The 20262-nt window shown below is 43.6% G+C and overlaps 2 protein-coding genes across 3 annotated transcripts in view; both read right to left on the reverse strand.

Annotated features, from left to right (window-relative positions):
• LOC143787850 (flavin-containing monooxygenase 5-like) overlaps positions 1-6782 on the reverse strand; it is a 58452-nt gene extending 51670 nt beyond the window's left edge. The window contains exon 1 of one of the 2 annotated variants that reach the window (XM_077276958.1): positions 6753-6782. The gene's annotated coding sequence lies outside the window, so the exon portion shown is untranslated. Of the gene's footprint in view, positions 1-5514; positions 5563-6752 lie in introns of those variants that run through there. The other variant, XM_077276959.1, reaches the window with a different exon arrangement.
• A 2052-nt stretch (positions 6783-8834) lies between these two features.
• The window catches only part of LOC143788585 (flavin-containing monooxygenase 5-like), an 88008-nt gene continuing 76580 nt past the window's right edge, over positions 8835-20262 (reverse strand). The window contains exons 6-10 of the mRNA XM_077278368.1: positions 13602-13744; positions 11130-11326; positions 10276-10631; positions 10103-10175; positions 8835-9716 (exon numbers count right to left, since the gene is read on the reverse strand). Coding sequence (XP_077134483.1) covers positions 9371-9716; positions 10103-10175; positions 10276-10631; positions 11130-11326; positions 13602-13744 — 1115 coding nt within the window. The 3' untranslated portion in view covers positions 8835-9370. The remainder of the gene's footprint in view (positions 9717-10102; positions 10176-10275; positions 10632-11129; positions 11327-13601; positions 13745-20262) is intronic.

Consider the following 20262-nt stretch of genomic DNA (forward strand, 5'->3'; position numbering starts at 1 on the left):
GAAACGAAAAACGCTGTGCATGTCACTTCTTTTCTGCGGATTTTCACCTGCTCCAATAGGAAAAGGCAGATGAAAAACCGCAGAAGAATCCGCAGTAAAAACCGCGATAAATCTGCAGTAAAAACCGTGACGGGTTTTCACTGCGGATTTTGGAATTCCGCTGCGGAAAAATCCGCAGTGGAATCCGCAAAGTGTGCACATAGCCTTAAACATAATAACAGATGCAGATTCTTTACTGTAAGAGCAGTGAGACTATGGAACTCTTTGCCGTATGATGTAATGAGTGATTCATTACTTAAATTTAAGAGGGGACTGGATACCTTTCTTGAAAAGTATAATCTTACAGGTTATATATACTAGATTCCTTGATAGGGCGTTGATCCAGGGAACTAGTCTGACTGCCGTATGTGGAGTCGGGAAGGAATTTTTTTCCCCAGTGTGGAGCTTACTCTTTGCCACATGGGTTTTTTTTTGCCTTCCTCTGGATCAACATGTTAGGGCATGTTAGGTTAGGCTATGGGTTGAACTAGATGGACTTAAAGTCTTCCTTCAACCTTAAAAACTATGTTACTATGGACCAAAACAGCCAAAGGGATGTAAATCAAATGGCAGAATCGCAGTGTGTACCTGCGTACAACCGTAGGCCTGATCGTTAGATGCAGCTCAGGTACACAAAAGCCAATGGAGAAACATTGGAAAGTGAGCGACAACGAAGAGAGCAAGGACAGAAACAAAGAGTGGGAGGCGAATGAGTTGGATCATAACTAGTGATGAGCGAATGTGCTCATAAACACGCAATCCTTGCATGTGTTGCGGCTGTCAAACAGCAGCGAAACATGCAACCGCGGGGACTCGGACATAGCATTCGACCACGCCGAAGACACTATTAGCACATGAGCATGCTCAAATAACACCTTATCTCAGCACGTTCGCTCATCACTAATCATAACAAAAACCAAGACAGAGGCTGGGACAAGGCTAGAGGTTATGTGAATGCTCATTAAAGATCACAGACGATCAAGGTACATCAATGTATATTATGCTGAATAACAGGCGTGTCATATGAGTTATACAGATGAAAGGCCGGGGGCATTATGTCACTGCCAGCACCCGCCCTGATGTGAACAGGTAACTTAAGCACATTATATAATGGGAAGTAGACATGGAGTGTGTATACAGAGGAATTGACAAATAGCTGACAGTTGTTGGAAAGGCAAACACTGGCTGCATACAGTCTGATTAGAGGTGCTAATCAATGCAAGGTGAAGATATCTGCCTCCAAGGCAGACAATATGGCTCCATATCAGAGACTTCACATGGCAATGGAAGTACAATATTTTCCATGCCATATCTAGAAAATCCAAATTTGACACTATGCATGGAGATATACAGGATCAGCGGGCATATTCACATCAGTGGGTTTTGGTAACTGGCAACCCAGAGGAGCAATATCTCCCTGAATTATAGCTACCCCATACTCGTATGGTATGAGTGATTGAAGGATGCTTGTTAAGATGACTCTGTTGTTTCTTTAGGATGTTCCACCGAATAAAATCAGTCGTCCTCCTCTTACCTCAGCTGAGGGAGGAGTGAGGGGTGTGATAGACCCTTTATCACATTTCATCTACCAAATATCAGGGTCACAACCCAGGAGAAGCAACAAGTACTGCAGATCCATCTACATTCCCCACGGTGTTCTTCTCTGCCCAAAGCTTTCACAGATCCAATTCATTAGGGTACCGTTACACAAAACTATTTACCAACGATCACGACCAGCGATATGACCTGGCCGTGATCGTTGGTAAGTCGTTGTGTGGTCGCTGGGGAGCTGTCACACAGTCGGCTCTCCAGCGACCAACGATGCCGTAGTCCCCGGTTAACCAGGGTAAACATCGGGTTACTAAGCGCAGGGCCGCACTTAGTAACCCGATGTTTACCCTGGTTACCATCGTAAATGTAAAAAAAACAAACAGTACCTACTCACATTCCGGTGTCCGTCAGGTCCCTCGCTGTCTGCTTCCCGCACTGACAGTGCCGGCCGTAAAGTGAAAGCAGAGCACAGCGGTGACGTCACCGCTGTGCTCTGTACTGCCGGCACTCAGTCAGTGCGGGAAGCGGACAACGAGGGACCTGACGGACACCGGAATGTGAGTATGTACTGTTTTTTTTTTTTACATTTACGATGGTAACCAGGGTAAACATCGGGTTACTAAGCGCGGCCCTGCGCTTAGTAACCCGATGTTTACCCTGGTTACAAGCGAACGCATCGTTGGATCGGTGTCACACACACCGATCCAACGATGACAGCGGGAGATCCAGCGACGAAAGAAAGTTCCAAACGATCTGCTACGACGTACGATTCACAGTGGGGTCCCTGATCGCTGCTGCGTGTCAGACACAGCGATATCGTATGGCTATCGCTGGAACGTCACGAATCGTACCGTCGTAGCGACAAAAGTGCCACTGTGAGACGGTACACTAAGACAGATCTGTGTGTTATCATTTTATTTTATATTGTTTTTGCCTGCATGTATGACTTATCTTATCTTTTCTAACCTTTTTATGTACTTTACTTTTTATATATTAAATTTAAAATTGTATAAGTTTATTCCTTGCTTCTCTCAATGTACCCACAAACCCTGAAGAGGGTGAGTATAGCTTGGTGTGTTACCTAGTGTATTCTAGAGTGTAAGAAGAATACCTGTCAGGTGCTCCAGAAACTTGATGGTGTGTGAGACCCGGGGCAGGCATCTCACTGGTCCATCAAAACGTCAAATGGTGGCAACAAAAAAAGTGTGGATGTGGAAATTGGGTCTGAGGTGTGCGTAGCTCATTGTCCATTTATTACAATAGGAGAGTGGACAAGTCGGTGTGGGAATTGGAGTCCCCTTTACAGTAACGTCCAAGTCATGTGTGTCGCTAGCGCTGCTTGGTGGCGGCAGTAGTACTGTTCCTGACAAATTGGTGACAGCGGGTGGGATCGATTCTTGACATGGAGCAAATGATTGAAAAACTTTGAGAAGCAGCAAATTACATGGTTTTTAATTAGCTGCTGCAAGTAATAATAAATGTTATGAGTCCTACACTCCTACTGTAACATGTTTTAGCAGCTAATCAACAGACCTACAGTAATTATGCTCATTATTAAACAATAAATTTATATATAAAATAGTATTGAAATATTACTTTTAGCAACAATATTGAACAGAATGACGTTCAGCTTAGTGATTCCGCCCGTAGCGCGAGTTAAAAGCAAAAACATTTTGAATTCATAAAAATAGTAATGGACATGGAAAAATATCTGATGCATTTTAAGACTGGCTGACTCTTAATTGAGTAATTAAGAGTCAGACTAACCCCCTCAGATATTTTCCTGTGCCCATGATAGTAGTTTAATGAAACCACAATAAATAATTTTATTTTTCTTTTGCTTTTAACTTACTTTGTTCAAAGTGATCAAATTTTTTTTTTCAATTCGGCAAAGCTGCTTAAAGGGACTCTGTCACCTGAATTTGGAGGGAACAATTTTCAGCCATAGAGGCGGGGTTTTCGGGTGTTTGATTCACCCTTTCCTTACCCGCTGGCTGCAATATTGGATTGAAGTTTATTCTCTGTCCTCCGGAGTACACGCCAGCGCAAGGCAATCTTGCCTTGTGCAGGCGTGTACTATGGAGGACAGAGAATGAACTTCAATCCAATATTGCAGCCAGCATGCAGCCAGCGGGTAAGGAAAGGGTGAATCAAACACCCGAAAACCCCGCCTCTATGGCTGAAAGTTGTTCCCTCCAAATTCAGGTGACAGAGTCCCTTTAATACTTCACAAGTCTTATCCATGCACAGCGGAGGAACCAGATTAAACTACATAGAAATATTGGATAGGGTGAACTGTATCCATAAACTTTCCGGGATAGCTATTGGGTCGGCCCTCCAAAATAGTCACTGTCTCATGTAGCCCCTTGGAAAATTACCTCTACCCGTGGACTAGAGGAAGTAGTCTTAAGATGATCATTGACTTTTGTAGCATATCTAGGCATGTTATGTGACATGAGCAAATGTTGTTGTGCAGTGAGGGGGAGGAGGTGAGCTGGGATCATTACACTTTGTGATCCTGTATTATTTGTGTTATCGTTCCCTGTAATTCAAGTACATTTTCCAGTCATCGGTGTAAAACTATTACTCCCAGTATTCTTTGGTGACAAACCTCTATAAATATCAAATAGGACCAGTTAGATGGTCAGCAGAAGGGGCAGGAAGTGCACTGAAATTTCTTTGAGCCAATTGGATGCCATGTCTATGGTATTGTTTACATGGACTGACCAGTGACACAAAACTGCCGATGGGTAAACTTGGTGATTGGCAATCGTTTAATAGCCTGTTGATACAGGCCGACCAAAGTAAAGGACGTACACCGAGTGATGGGTAATAGACGGCTCAGTGCGCACAAGCTGCCATAGTTCTTGGCCATACGAGTCCTCTTTACATAGGACATTGTGCCTCAGAGAGCAATGATCTTTTGCAATGCACAAAAAGATCATTTCACCCAACAAACAAGTTTTGCTGGTTCAACTGGAAATCAGCCACCTGTTTACACCAAAAGATTATAGTGACACCAGCATCTACTATATAATTGTCTAAGGGTCACTACCGTCTTTCTGTCTGTCTGTCTTTGTCTGTCTGTAACGGAAATCCAAAACAGCCACCACCAATCAGCGACGGGCACAGTCCGGCGGCAAAATGGCCACTCCTTCCTCCCCGCAGTCAGTGCCCGCTCCATACTCTCCTCCAGTCAGCCCTCACTCAGGGTTAATGGCAGCATTAACGGACCGCGTTATGCCACGGTGTAACGCACTCTGTTAATACTGCTATTAACCCTGTGTGACCAACTTTTTACTATTGATGCTGCCTATGCAGCATCAATAGTAAAAAGATCTAATGTTAAAAATAATTTAAAAAATAAGAAATTATATACTCACCGTCCGTCGGCCCCTTGGATCCAGATCAGGCCTTTCCCGCTCCTCTCGACGCTCAGGTGACCGCTCCATGCATTGCGATCTCGCGTGATGACACAGTGGTCTCGCGAGACCGCAATGCACTCATGGGACCGTAAATCATTCAACTCAACTGCGGTGATGAAAACTAATCTCCGAACACTAACAAATACTCGGAGACCACCCGAGCGTGCTCGGGAAAATCCGAGCAACGAGTATACTCGCTCATCACTACATGCTACCTATTCTTTACAGAACCAAGTCAAATGTCTACATACAATGATTCTGCCCCAAGTTCAGGGAATATAGTACTACTGATGTAGGGAGATATTTGTTTAACAACTGCAACAAAATGTGCTTAGAATTCTGCAATAATTGTACACAATCAAATACCCACATAACAGTTGAATATACTGTAAAATATTGTGCTATATGGAAATAGGCGTATATGACAGGAGACTAGTGGATAGCCCCTACCGGGCTACAGAAGAGGCTACTGCTCATTTACAAGACGCTGATTACTTGCCTGATCTCAATAGTCTGTAGTGTAGCTGCTAAGGCTTCCTGCTTCTCTACAGCGAGAACTTCCTATTTAACCCTATACTGATCTGCACACATTTTTTTTAATTATTTTTACACAGCTTGTACAGAGCTTCCAGCCATTAAAATGTTAAAGAAACATGACGAGCAAAAAAAAAATAAAGGCGTTTGTAGGCCCAGCTAGGCCAATGACAAGCAGGCGGGCTGCAGAGGGAGCCCCCTTCCTTCCATAGAAGGTGCTGAACAACCTTTCACATACAGAACAGATGGCCGTGATCCCAAAGGGTTTATTACAGAGCAAACAGGAGTTTGCTCTTTGTACAGTAAAGATTCACATTCATGGTTGATACACAAACTTCGCTCTTATCCAGACCAGGCTTCATATGACAGATATTTTTAAAGCGCTTTTTTTAGCGAAGCTGCATTTTTTTCCTTTTCTAATACTGTGTGTACCGTTCTTTGTTTTTTTACTGCCATAAATCCCTCATCTTAAGATGCAACCAAAATACTAAACACTGAATAAAAGTCATAAATACATAGCCTCAGTAAGGAAATACTAAGAGCAAGAAGAGTAGTGTGTAAAGTGAAAATCATGCAGGGAAAATAGAGGCAATTAGGAGAGTAAAACGTATCAAAGGGCAATGGAAATCTGAACAAGTTCTGTAAGATGCTACATGGGGTACTTTAAGGTCTTCAACGTCTGATCAGACCATGGTCCTTCCTATGTGAGAAAAATCAAAAGTCTGATAATTGGCCCGAGTGCCCGTTTCTTGTACAGAGAAGGTAAAGTCTTTTTTCTCAAACACTATGAAAATCTGACAGCACTCAGATAATGGTCTGATCTAAATAAACAATGCAAATCTATTAGTAAAATCCATTGGCTCAAAATTGGACATGTATCCATAATGTTCTGTGGACCACTTGATCTGAAAAAAATATGTGTGTGAATGGCCCCATAGATCACAGGTACGAGTCCCATCTGACTACTCACTGCAACTGTATGCAAAAGTCAGACATTGAATGATGCCCAAGACTAAATTGATGAGTGTCAGGAAAAAAAAAAATCCTGTAATTTTTTCTGAAAAAAAAAAAAAAAAAAAGCAGAAGGCATAAAACTATAAATATATATGGACAGCAACACCACAATTGCTGCATTGTGTAAATGTAAATTTGTATAGTTACACAAAAGCTGAAGCTTCTATTCCCAACCTGCCCTACACTTACCTGATGAATGATCAGTTGTGATTTTCTGCCCGTTATGTAATCGATCCAGTGATCAAAGTCTTATATAGGAGAATATCTCAGGTGTCTAAAGTCTAAAACACTCCCTGGCCGACACCATCGGGTTCTTATCTCTGGCATGATATCATTATGGCTATCTTTAATATTGGGTTCAAGTCAGTGTATCCACGTGCCTTACAGGCTTTGGTGTAGTGAGGACAGCAGTTCAGCATCATAGGTCAACAGAAGACGAGGACAAATGTTATACGAGTACAAGTCAAGTATTGGTCATCCAACCTGAAGAAAGGACCAGTCACCACTTTTAAAGCGGTTAAAAGAAGTTACAGAAGACTGAACATACGCACAGCAATGTTAACCCAACTTGCAATGCACATGGTCATATTTCTTGGTTTTTAGCACCTTCACGTGGGATGCAGGAAGATTCTTCATGAAGACTCCATGTGCACAAACCCTCATGCGCCGTCTTTTGCTGGTGGCAGTCTTGCCAACATGAGGTGTAAAAATATATATTTCTACATTAAAAAACTAAGATAAATGTAGGCATGCACCAGCTTCCTCTTCCTGCATCATAGCTGCCACATTTGTATGAAATAAAAGTATATATTTATATAAAAAGCGACACTTATGGCATGTGCTGCCTTCTTATTTTACTAGGCCCTCATACTGTATATACGTGGGCTTTGGTCATTCTATATGCAAGGGAGCTGTTAGGACATCACTGTATGATAGGGTCTCTAGAGGTCCTGTATAGGGAGCAGTAGGGCCATCATAGCGTACAGGGAACAGTAGGGCGATCATAGCGTACGGGGAGCAGTAGGGCCATCATAGCGTACGGGGAGCAGTAGGGCCATCATAGCGTACGGGGAGCAGTAGGGCCATCATAGCGTACGGGGAGCAGTGGGGCCATCATAGCGTACGGGGAGCAGTGGGGCCATCATAGCGTACGGGGAGCAGTAGGGCCATCATAGCGTACAGGGAGCAGTAGGGCCATCATAACGTACGGGGAGCAGTAGGGCCATCATAGCTTATAGGGAGCAGTAGGGCCATCATAGTGTACGGGGAGCAGTAGGGCCATCATAGCGTACGGGGAGCAGTAGGGCCATCATAGCATATGGGGAGCAGTAGGGCCATCATAGCGTACAGGGAGCAGTAGGGTCATCATAACATACGGGGAGCAGTAGGGCCATCATAACATACGGGGAGCAGTAGGGCCATCATACAGCTTACTCTGTACTCCTCGCCTCAGACTGCCTAAGGTACTAGCAACTACTGCAATTTGCAGCAAACAGTAGAATTAAGAATACCTGTTCTTGAGTCAAGATCATTTCTAGTAAGCAAATTGCAAAGTTTCTCCTTACTATAAGCACTCAACTTTACCACTCACAATTTAATCATGTAAGTACACTATAGGTCTTGGGCTGTTAGCACAGTTTTGCTCCTCCACCCCCGAACAAAAAAAATTAATCAAACAAAGCACGTTATGCAAATGAGTACTTTATTATTTTTGCACAGAATTCATGTATTGCCAGAAGCAGTGAAAACTAGTCATAAGAAAAATGCATCGCTATTGTAAAACTCTAGCTGAAGGCTACAGTCCCATGATCAATATTGAGTGTTTGACGCTACAGATGTTCTGCACCCATTAGGTTGCATTTTTCAGAGGTTCTTTCTCATGTGTTTGACTATTCGGTGTTTTCTTTAATGCGTCATGTTTTACATGCTGTGGTTTGATCCGTCACTTCCTGGTAAGCACAGCGGACATGAGATTTCCATGGATCCTGTCTACTTTGCTGCAACATGTTCCATTTGTGTGCGCAGTGAAAGTGTGTAGCACGTCAAAGTCACCAAAAACTCAATGTGGGAACAGAGTCTTGATTAAAGTGTGTGATTATGTAGCACATTGTGCAATCTAGCTGATCATTCTGATAGACAAAGGTGCAAAAGCTACATTATACAGTGATGTGTAGACCTGTTCTATAAGCCAGAGGTTAGCAGGATTACATTGTGTTTAACTAACATTTTGCTCATAACCTGGATCTCCTCATCTATAGCACAATTTTATTATTATTTTTTTTAATAAGTGGTTATAGCAAACATTTTTTGTTCTAGGATATTGTTATGTTTCCAATATATGTTCTGTATCCATTCACCATTTTCCAGATCGCTAGTTGACATAATTCAATTATCTACTTTCAGTAATGAGTCAGAGACCTTTGTGCCCATCGCACGACCGGGACAGATTTATCCCCAAAGATCTGCTGCAGTTGGACTTTGACTTGCTTGTCATAGTCTCCGTACAGTCTGGGTCATGGTGCAACCCCCCGTTCACATGTATTATGCTGAGGTGTAGTAGCAACGCCTAGCAAACTTTAGCTGCATGGTAGGTGACATGGCCAAAGTTGCCTTTTAGCCCCAGTCTAAAGATTATATTGAATTACTGCAACCAGAGGTCTCGGAATATTTTTTTTGGATGCTTTAAAATTGAAGGCAATGTGTTAGGAATAACCCTTAAAATGTATAAATAATTAGTAGTTAATGTAAAAGGTAACCTCATTCAGCCAATACCCATTGTTGGAGCAGTCAATTCTATGCCAATACATCTACAGCGAAATATATATTGCAGCAAAAATCAGAAAGACTCCAAAAAGCTTAAAAAACAAGTATAAGTAATCGAGAGAATAGCCGCTACTTGTGCTCCGTGTACATGTTGGTTTGTAGATACGGTCATACTGGGTTAAAATGGTTTTCCTGGCATCATTCCACCTCCCAGGCCCAGTCAGGCGATACTGGCATGGAGTGCACGGTCCGAAGAACAACTCCCAGGCCAGCTTAGGATCCGACAGAAACAGCGTACGCAGGTCTGGCTTACAGCCGATCTCTACTGCCACTTCATCCATGTAATTCACATAGTCGACTTGTATGGTGTGACGCGGACTGGCAACATACCTGTAAAAAGACAGGGCAGATCACTGAAAAACAATGCCATTTAACTTTAATTGGAAAAAGTGCGCAAACAGGGAAAGAGGAAAAAAGATAGTTTGGAGCTCCTAAAAGGAAAAAAAATAATAATGATATGTATATATTTAGACTCCCCATGCCTACATGTCTTGTGGATGTTGGGAGCAGGGCATATAAGCCACCGGTGACCAGCCTCTTGGACCACACACACGTGGCATGGTCCCTGGATGGCTCTTAAAGATGTTTCTCTGAAATTCTGTGATGTTTTAGAAGACAGTCATACCAATGAAATTATGAATTGAATTTGTTTGGGCATAATGAATAAGTTGGGTTTGCTTTAGGCATAAGCTATAGTAATCCCACAGGATGCCTACCTCTTCTGCATGACCTCTCTTCGCATCATGATTTCAGCCTTCATGACACTCTCAGATGGCAACTTACTTTGACCTAGAAGCAGATGCAGGTGTTTCAAACATGAATCATCAAGTCTATACATCGAAGATCTGGTCAGTATTTTAGAGTTAAAAAAAAAAAAAGGGGGTTTTACCTTTGAAGACTCTAGTTGCCCAGCGAGCCTGCATCTCAGAAACGGGCATTATAGCCCCAATTGGTTGTATATAGCCAATGAAAGCTAGGGTTGGCATTTCCAAATGTGGTGGAAAAACCATTTTATATAAAGGGGTTTGGTTGTTTTCCACCTTTATGACCGAGTCATCAAAAAAAGGAAAGGAGAATTTGTATCCTGTGGCAAAAATCACAACATCTATGTCTTTCTCCACTGATCCATCTTCAAATTCGACATCCCTCTGATGAATCTGTTTAATGTTGGTCTTCATCAGCACTTTACCAGATATTATGCGATTGGGGAGATCATCACTGATTGTAGGATGTTGGCTGAGAATCCTGCATGTGTGAAAAGCAGAGACAGGACTAGTGACTCGTAGTTTTAACTAGATATTTAACAAGATGCATGAACTGGACTTGGCTTATTCAGAAACTTCATACTGGTCCCCTTTAAGGGTCTAGAAAGGAGTGTGGCTAATCAGAGCATCCTGTGTCTAGAGGACCTGACATTTCCATGTCTATTAGGTCATCAGGTTGCCATCCTATAAGCATCATGATGTAAGGGCACAGACCCTGATTCAACTTTCTGCCTATGCAGTGCACAATCTGTGATGGGATTATAAAGAAATCATAAACATGCTTTACTACCTGGCAGGCAGGTTTACTAGTCCTTTAATCTGCTGATTAAACAGTGATTTTATCAAAACCACAGCACAGTAAGTGACACATTGCTGGAATGTCTCCATTATGCTGCTCTCACATTAGGTGGCAAGAACATTGTTACACAGCCTTTTTATATGCTTGTATCAAGAAAAATTTTTTTTATATAGATTTCACCTGTGCTCGGGTTTTAGACCATAGTTTTCATGGTTGACTCTGCTGTTGACTTTATTTTCCAAAAGCCTGTTTACTAGGGAGGGGAGGGCATCAGTAAGTACTCCATAGAATCTGTTAAAGAGGACAATATCCAAAGGCAAGCCACTATCAAAGACACGGTTCAAGAGCCAGGCTCCTCTCCTGGTGCTGAGAAAAACCTGAAAGATAAGAGCAGCTAATTACAATATTCACTCAAAATCATATGTAAAGCAAGAATGTGGATGCAACGCATGGCAGGATCTGTCCGCGGGTCGGTATATTTCTATTAGACTGCAGTAGTAGTTTTATAGTATTTGAAACAAGTTTATGGTGAAACAAAATGTTAAGCCTCAAGTGTCAGATGAAGTCTTTTGGTATATGGCGGCAGTGCTCTCTTCACAAGTGTGGTGAACCCATTCCGGGGAGCCACCATGTGAGTTCTCCCACTCTCAATCTGGCCCTAGTGGGCGTGGGGCATAGTTGTGAAGGATTGCACGATCTCAGCAGAAGCTCGGCGCTGCTAGTGGCCGAGCTCCTGCTATGACAGCCAAGGACAGTGCCAAGCACCAGGAAGGTTCAAGAAGATGCAGGGACCAATGACAGTATCCCTCTGATTGATGTGATTGGATAATTAATATCCAGTGTATCCAATGATCACTGCTCCGTTTTGTAATTGGCATTGTTAGAAAGTGGCAGATCGAGAATCAGTTTTATCTCCCACTCCGTACCACCCCAGTCCAGTCTCCACGTCATTTATATTTTTCCATATTTAGTTGTTTGCTCAGTCTATCCATCCATCGGTCGATAGCTTTAGTGAGGTATGAGGTGTTGAGGGGGGCAATTAGTTTCGAAATTTAGATACAAATTTTAGTACCATACTGAAATGGTTGCAGTTATGTATATGCAGCGCCCCAGGGTCCTGGTCGTTGCAGTAATATTTTCCTCTAGGGAGAGTGATGTTACATTTGGAGGCAATAAAGGATATATCTTTACCAGGTACCACAAGCATACAACACATTTCATACTCCAGTCCACCAGGGGGAGCCATGCTCCTATTTATTAGGGCACTCTTCACACTTAGGTAAAACTGGTGGCCTGGAGAGGAAGTTAGGCAGTTGCTGGCTGAGCTTTGCTCAGGTAGTTGGCCTGTCAGAGACCTAGACAGAAGGTCTGTTTGGAAACGACAGCGCTAGTGAGATAGACGAGCAGTTTTTGCCGATGTTGTCCTCTAGTTCTAGTGATGACAAGTCTCAGCAACACAGCAGGCGAGAACATACTAGTGCCACCAAGTAACTGCACCAACAGAATCCTACACTCCATATGAGCAAGAATTTACTTTTGTCATGGGTGTTTGTGGGCACTACATTGTTTAGGGAGGTTGATTTTTTCTTTAATTTTTCAAAAGAATTTTTAAGTTTAATGGTTGAGCAGACCAATTCATACGCTGCTCACCTCACCATCCTACTACTCCAAAAGTGTTAACTAGAGACCTTTTTGTGGCAAATTTTACTTTTAAGATTCAGATAGATTCTAAACATGGGTCTGATAAAATCTCAGCATCAGATGTCCTGTACAACACCCCTATGTACAGAGAAGTAATGATATCCCTTCTAGATAAGGTGGTGCAACTTTTATAATCTATGTATAATGTATATTACTGTACCAGTATATTTATGTACCCATACAATTTGTTTGGGCACATAAAGCGTGTATTTGGTATAAATGGTATTAAGTGTATATGTACATAGAACTGGACAAATGGGAAGGTCCTGCACTAAAAGCATTTCACAGATCATATAGTATTGTAATCCATACGTCCAAGGTCAGAAAGTACTCCAAACCTGGATTTATAGATATGTCTAAGGTAATAAGGGGTTAAAAAAAAATTAAACAAAAAAAAAAGGTTACTGCATTCATGAGTAGTTATATCCCAAGGCTGTGAAGTCCAATAGGTCTTCATTATACACAGTTCCACCTACTTTAGAGGTAGAAATCACCCCTTTAGCTTTTGGGTCCCTATGTAACTGCACGTGTGTGTGTGTGTGTGTGTGTGTGTGTGTGTGTGTGTGTGTGTGTGTGTGTGTGTGTGTGTGTGTGTGTGTGTGTGTGTGTGTGTGTGTGTGTGTGTGTGTGTGTGTGTGTGTGTTATTTTCAAGAAAATATTGCGACCAGCGGGAAAGGAAGGGGTGAAAGAAAGAAGAGGAAACACCACCCATCGGACCGGACACAGGGCTTTTACATAGTCCACCAAATTCAGGTGACAGTCCCTTTAAGTGAATAGATTGTTGATCCTGCCTGTCTCTACTGTTGCATTCTGATCATCTGCATTATACTGGTGTCACATTGTAGCCAGTGCACAAGCTCAGAACGATGGATCCTCTCACAAGACACTGAGGAATAACACATTGCTGTCAAGTTTGGGAGTTGGTGACAGGGCCACAAATCTTACTTTACCTGTTTAGTCACAGCACTCAGTTCCACAGCCAGATCAACTCCAGTGTTACCAATACCAACCACAATTACCCTCTTGTTTTTAAAAGGCTCAGGTGATTTGTAGTCACGACTGTGAAAGTACTGCCCCTTGAAATTGGAAATTCCTGCAAAGAAAGAATAAAGTTTAATTCATGTGGGTCTTTTCATACATTACATTCTAAAAGGGAACCCGTCACCCCCCTCAGGCATTTGTAACGAAAAGAGCCAACTTGTGCAGCACTAATGCTGCATTCTGACAAGGTGGTGTTGTAGGGAGATCATACAGGCACGTGGAGGCCACACAGACTACTGATCATCATTTCCTTGTCTTTAAGTTGGATCAGCCTGTAACTTCATTTTCCACTTTGATTTTGAGCATCATTCCAACTCCAGATCTCCATGGGATAGTAGTTGTAATTTATGTTGATCATTTTTTAGGTTTTAGTGTTCTCAACACATTCCACTATGTACTGCATAAAGATTTACAACTGGAATATTTCATTCACTGATATCTAGGATGTGGGATTTTAGTGTTCCCTTTAATATCTACTATATTATTGTTTAAGGGTCACTTCCGTCTTTCTGTCTGTCGCGGATATTCATTGGTTGCAGCCTCTGTGTCATGGAAATCCAAGTCGCTGATTGGTCGTGAGCGTTTTGCCACGACCAGTGACGGCCATAGTCTGGCAGCGAAATGGCCGCTTCTTTACTGCCCTGCAGTCAGTGCTGAGTGCTCACACAGGGTTAATTGTCATGAATCCCCAATGGCTAGGGATAGCACAGGATAAGCAAAGTATAATAAATATCGGACGAGCTCTAGGGTGATGGAACCTGGGCTGACCGCTGCCCTACGCCTGACAAACGCAACTAGAGATAGCCAGGGAGCGTGCCTACGTTGGTTCTAGACGCCACGCACCAGCCTAAGAGCTAACTAGTACTGCAGAGAAAACAAAGGCCTCACTTGCCTCCAGAGGAATTAACCCCAAAGATATAGTTGCCCCCCACATGTATTGACGGTGAAATGAGAGGAAGGCACATACATAGAGATGATGTATATAGCTTTAGCAAGTAGAGGCCCGCTGAAAACTAGAAAGCAGAATGACACAAAAGGGGACTGAGCGGTCAGCAAAAAACCCTAATAAAAAAAAACCATCCTGAGATTACAAGAACCCATGTGCCAACTCATGGCACATGGGGAGAACCTCAGTCCACTAGAGCAACCAGCTAACAAAGAGACATTCTAAGCAAGCTGGACAAAAAAACCAAACAACTGAAAATCAGCACTTAGCTTATCCTGAAAGATCTGGGAGCAGGTAGGCAGGAACCAAACAGAGCACATCTGAACACATTGATAGCCGGCAAGGGAAATGACAGAGAGGCCAGGTAAAATAGGAAACACCCAGCCTCTGATGGACAGATGGAAACCAAAGGCCGCAACCCACCAAAGTCACCCAGTACCAGCAGTAACCACCAGAGGGAGCCCGCAAACAGAATCCACAACAGTACCCCCCCCTTGAGGAGGGGTCACCGAACCCTCACGAGAACCCCCAGGGCGATCAGGGTGAGCTCTATGGAAGGCGCGGACCAAATCAGTCGCATGAACATCGGAGGCGACCACCCAGGAATTGTCCTCCTGACCATAACCCTTCCACTTAACCAAATACTGGAGTTTGCGTCTGGAAACACGAGAATCCAAGATCTTTTCAACAACATACTCCAATTCTCCCTCCACCAGCACCGGAGCAGGAGTCTCGACCGAAGGAACAACAGGCACCTCATACCTCCGCAACAACAACCGATGGAACACATTATGAATAGCGAACGATGCTGGGAGATCCAAACGGAAAGATACAGGGTTAAGAATCTCCGAGATCCTATAAGGACCGATGAACCGAGGCTTGAACTTAGGAGAAGAGACCTTCATAGGGACAAAACGAGAAGACAACCACACCAAGTCCCCAACAAGAAGTCGGGGACCCACGCGGCGACGGCGATTAGCAAACTGCTGAGTCTTCTCCTGAGAACTTCAAATTGTCCACCACCTGATTCCAAATGTGATGTAGCCTGTCCACCACCACGTCCACTCCAGGACAATCCGAAGACTTCACCTGACCAGAGGAAAAACGAGGATGAAACCCCGAATTACAAAAAAAAGGAGAGACCAACGTGGCCGAACTAGCCCGATTATTAAGAGCAAATTCGGCCAGTGGCAAAAAAGCAACCCAGTCATCCTGATCAGCAGAAACAAAACACCTCAAATAAGTTTCCAAGGTCTGATTAGTTCGCTCCATCTGGCCATTCGTCTGAGGATGGAATGCAGACGAGAAAGACAAATCAATGCCCATCTTAGCACAAAACGTCCGCCAAAATCTAGACACAAACTGGGATCCCCTGTCAGAAACGATATTCTCCGGAATCCCATGCAAACGAACCACGTTCTGAAAAAACAAAGGAACCAACTCAGAGGAGGAGGGCAACTTAGGCAAGGGCACCAAATGAACCATCTTAGAAAAGCGGTCACACACAACCCAGATAACGGACATTTTCTGTGAAACCGGGAGATCAGAAATAAAATCCATGGAAATGTTCGTCCAAGGCCTCTTTGGGATGGGCAAGGATAACAACAACCCACTAGCCCGTGAACAGCAAGGCTTAGCTCGAGCACACACTTCACAAGACTGCACAAAGGTACGCACATCCCTAGACAAGGAAGGCCACCAAAAAGACCTGGCCACCAAGTCTCTTGTACCAAATATTCCAGGATGACCAGCCAACACAGAAGAATGGACCTCGGAGATGACTCTACTGGTCCAATCATCCGGAACAAACAGTCTTTCTGGTGGACATCGATCCGGTTTATCCACCTGAAACTCCTGCAATGCACGTCGCAAGTCTGGGGATACGGCGGACAATATTACCCCATCCCTAAGGATACCAGCAGGCCCAGTGTCTCCAGGAGAGTCAGGCACAAAACTCCTGGAAAGAGCATCTGCCTTCACATTCTTTGAACCTGGCAGGTATGAAACCACGAAATTGAAACGAGAAAAAAATAACGACCAACGAGCCTGTCTAGGATTCAAACGCCTGGCAGACTCAAGGTAAATGAGATTCTTGTGATCAGTCAAGACCACCACGCGATGTTTAGCACCCTCAAGCCAATGACGCCACTCCTCAAATGCCCACTTCATGGCCAAAAGCTCCCGATTACCCACATCATAATTGCGCTCGGCGGGCGAGAATTTTCTAGAGAAGAAAGCACATGGCTTCATCACCGAGCCATTAGAACTTCTCTGTGACAAAACCGCCCCCGCTCCAATCTCGGAAGCATCAACCTCCACCTGGAAAGGAAGTGAAACATCTGGTTGACACAACACAGGAGCAGAAGAAAACCGGCGCTTAAGTTCCCGAAAGGCCTCCACGGCCGCAGGAGACCAATCAGCAACATCAGCACCCTTTTTAGTCAAATCAGTCAAAGGTTTAACAATACTGGAAAAATTAGCAATGAACCGACGATAAAAATTAGCAAACCCCAAGAACTTCTGAAGGCTCTTAACAGATGTAGGTTGTGTCCAGTCACAAATAGCCTGAACCTTAACGGGATCCATCTCAATAGTAGAAGGAGAAAAAATGTACCCCAAAAAAGAAATCTTCTGGACTCCGAAGAGACACTTTGAGCCCTTCACAAACAGAGAATTGGCCCGCAAAACCTGAAACACCTTCCTGACCTGTAGAACATGAGACTCCCAGTCATCAGAAAACACCAAAATATCATCCAAATACACAATCATAAACTTATCCAGATATTCACGGAAAATATTGTGCATAAAGGACTGAAAGACTGACGGAGCATTGGAGAGTCCAAAAGGCATTACCAAATACTCAAAATGACCCTCAGGCGTATTAAATGCGGTTTTCCACTCATCACCCTGTTTTATCCGCACCAGATTATACGCACCACGAAGATCTATTTTAGTGAACCACCTAGCCCCCTTAATGCGAGCAAACAAATCAGTAAATAATGGCAATGGATACTGGTATTTGACTGTAATCTTATTCAGAAGGCGATAATCTATACAAGGCCTCAGGGAACCATCTTTTTTTGCCACGAAAAAAAAACCTGCTCCCAGAGGGGACGAAGATGGACGAATATGTCCCTTTTCCAAGGACTCCTTAATATAATTCCGCATAGCAGTATGCTCTGGCAGTGACAGATTAAATAAACGACCCTTAGGGAACTTACTGCCAGGAATCAATTCTATAGCACAGTCACACTCTCTATGGGGAGGGAGCGAATTGAGCTTAGGCTCCTCAAAAACATCCCTATAATCCGACAAAAACGCAGGGATCTCCGAAGGAGTAGATGAAGCTATAGAAATCGGAGGTGCATCATCATGAACCCCGTGACATCCCCAGCTTAGCACAGACATTGTTTTCCAGTCCAGGACAGGATTATGAGTTTGTAACCATGGCAGACCAAGCACTAGTACATCATGTAAATTATACAGTACAAGGAAGCGAATCACCTCCTGATGAACGGGAGTCATGCGCATGGTCACTTGTGTCCAATACTGCGGTTTATTCATAGCCAATGGTGTAGAATCAATTCCTTTCAGAGGAATAGGAACTTCCAGAGGCTCTAGACTAAAACCGCAGCGTTTAGCAAATGACCAATCCATAAGACTCAGGGCAGCGCCTGAATCCACATAGGCATCGACGGAAATGGAAGACAGTGAAAAAATCAGAGTCACAGACAAAATGAACTTAGACTGCAGAGTATCAATGGCAAAAGATTTATCAACCCTTTTTGTGCGTTTAGAGCATGCTGATATAACATGAGCTGAATCACCACAATAAAAACAAACCATTTTTCCGCCTATAATTTTGCCGTTCACTTCTGGACTGAATTCTATCACATTGCATAGTCTCAGGTGCCTGTTCAGAAGACACCGCCAACTGGTGCACGGGTTTGCGCTCCCGTAAACGCCGATCAATCTGAATGGCCATAGCCATAGACTCATTCAGACCTGTAGGCGCAGGGAACCCCACCATAATATCCTTAATGGCCTCAGAAAGCCCATTTCTGAAGTTTGCAGCCAGGGCGCACTCATTCCACTGAGTAAGCACCGACCATTTCCGAAATTTCTGACAATATATTTCCGCTTCATCATGCCCCTGAGAGAGGGCCAATAAAGCCTTTTCAGCCTGAATCTCTAGGTTAGGTTCCTCATAGAGCAATCCCAATGCCAGAAAAAACGCATCCACACTGAGCAATGCAGGATCCCCTGGTGCCAATGCAAATGCCCAATTCTGAGGGTCGCCCCGTAGGAACGATATAACAATCTTGACCTGTTGAGCAGGGTCTCCAGAGGAGCGAGATTTCAAAGAGAGAAACAATTTACAATTGTTCCTGAATTTCAGGAAGGTAGATCTATCTCCAGAAAAAAACTCTGGAATAGGAATTCTAGGTTCAGACATGGGAGTGTGAACAACGAAATCCTGTATGTTTTGAACCTTTGCCGCGAGATTACTCAGGCTGGAAGCCAAACTCTGGACATCCATGATAAACAGCTAAGATCAGAGCCATTCAAGGGTTAAGAGGAGGTAAGAAGCAGCTAGACAGCAATTAACGGCTAGGCAGCAAAACTCTGAAGGGAAAAAAAAAAAAAAAAATTTCCTTGAACACTTCTTTTCCTCCTGCTTCAGCCCAAACAATTAACACTTTGTGGGCCGGCTATACTGTCATGAATCCCCAATGGCTAGGGATAGCACAGGATAAGCAAAGTATAATAAATATCGGACGAGCTCTAGGGTGATGGAACCTGGGCTGACCGCTGCCCTACGCCTGACAAACGCAACTAGAGATAGCCAGGGAGCGTGCCTACGTTGGTTGTAGACGCCACGCACCAGCCTAAGAGCTAACTAGTACTGCAGAGAAAACAAAGGCCTCACTTGCCTCCAGAGGAATTAACCCCAAAGATATAGTTGCCCCCCACATGTATTGACGGTGAAATGAGAGGAAGGCACATACATAGAGATGATGTATATAGCTTTAGCAAGTAGAGGCCCGCTGAAAACTAGAAAGCAGAATGACACAAAAGGGGACTGAGCGGTCAGCAAAAAACCCTAATCAAAAAAAAACCATCCTGAGATTACAAGAACCCATGTGCCAACTCATGGCACATGGGGAGAACCTCAGTCCACTAGAGCAACCAGCTAACAAAGACATTCTAAGCAAGCTGGACAAAAAAACCAAACAACTGAAAATCAGCACTTAGCTTATCCTGAAAGATCTGGGAGCAGGTAGGCAGGAACCAAACAGAGCACATCTGAACACATTGATAGCCGGCAAGGGAAATGACAGAGAGGCCAGGTAAAATAGGAAACACCCAGCCTCTGATGGACAGATGGAAACCAAAGGCCGCAACCCACCAAAGTCACCCAGTACCAGCAGTAACCACCAGAGGGAGCCCGCAAACAGAATCCACAACAGTTAATGCCAGCGTTAACGGACCGCGGTGTAACGCACTTTGTTAACACAGCTATTAACCCTGTGTGACCAACTTTTTACTATTGATGCGGCGTATGCAGCATCAATAGTAAAAAGATCTAATGTTACAAAAATAAAAAAAAAAAAGGTTATTCT

Source organism: Ranitomeya variabilis, chromosome 8 (genome assembly GCF_051348905.1).
Source record: "Ranitomeya variabilis isolate aRanVar5 chromosome 8, aRanVar5.hap1, whole genome shotgun sequence".
In the NCBI taxonomy this organism is placed as follows: domain Eukaryota; kingdom Metazoa; phylum Chordata; class Amphibia; order Anura; family Dendrobatidae; genus Ranitomeya; species Ranitomeya variabilis.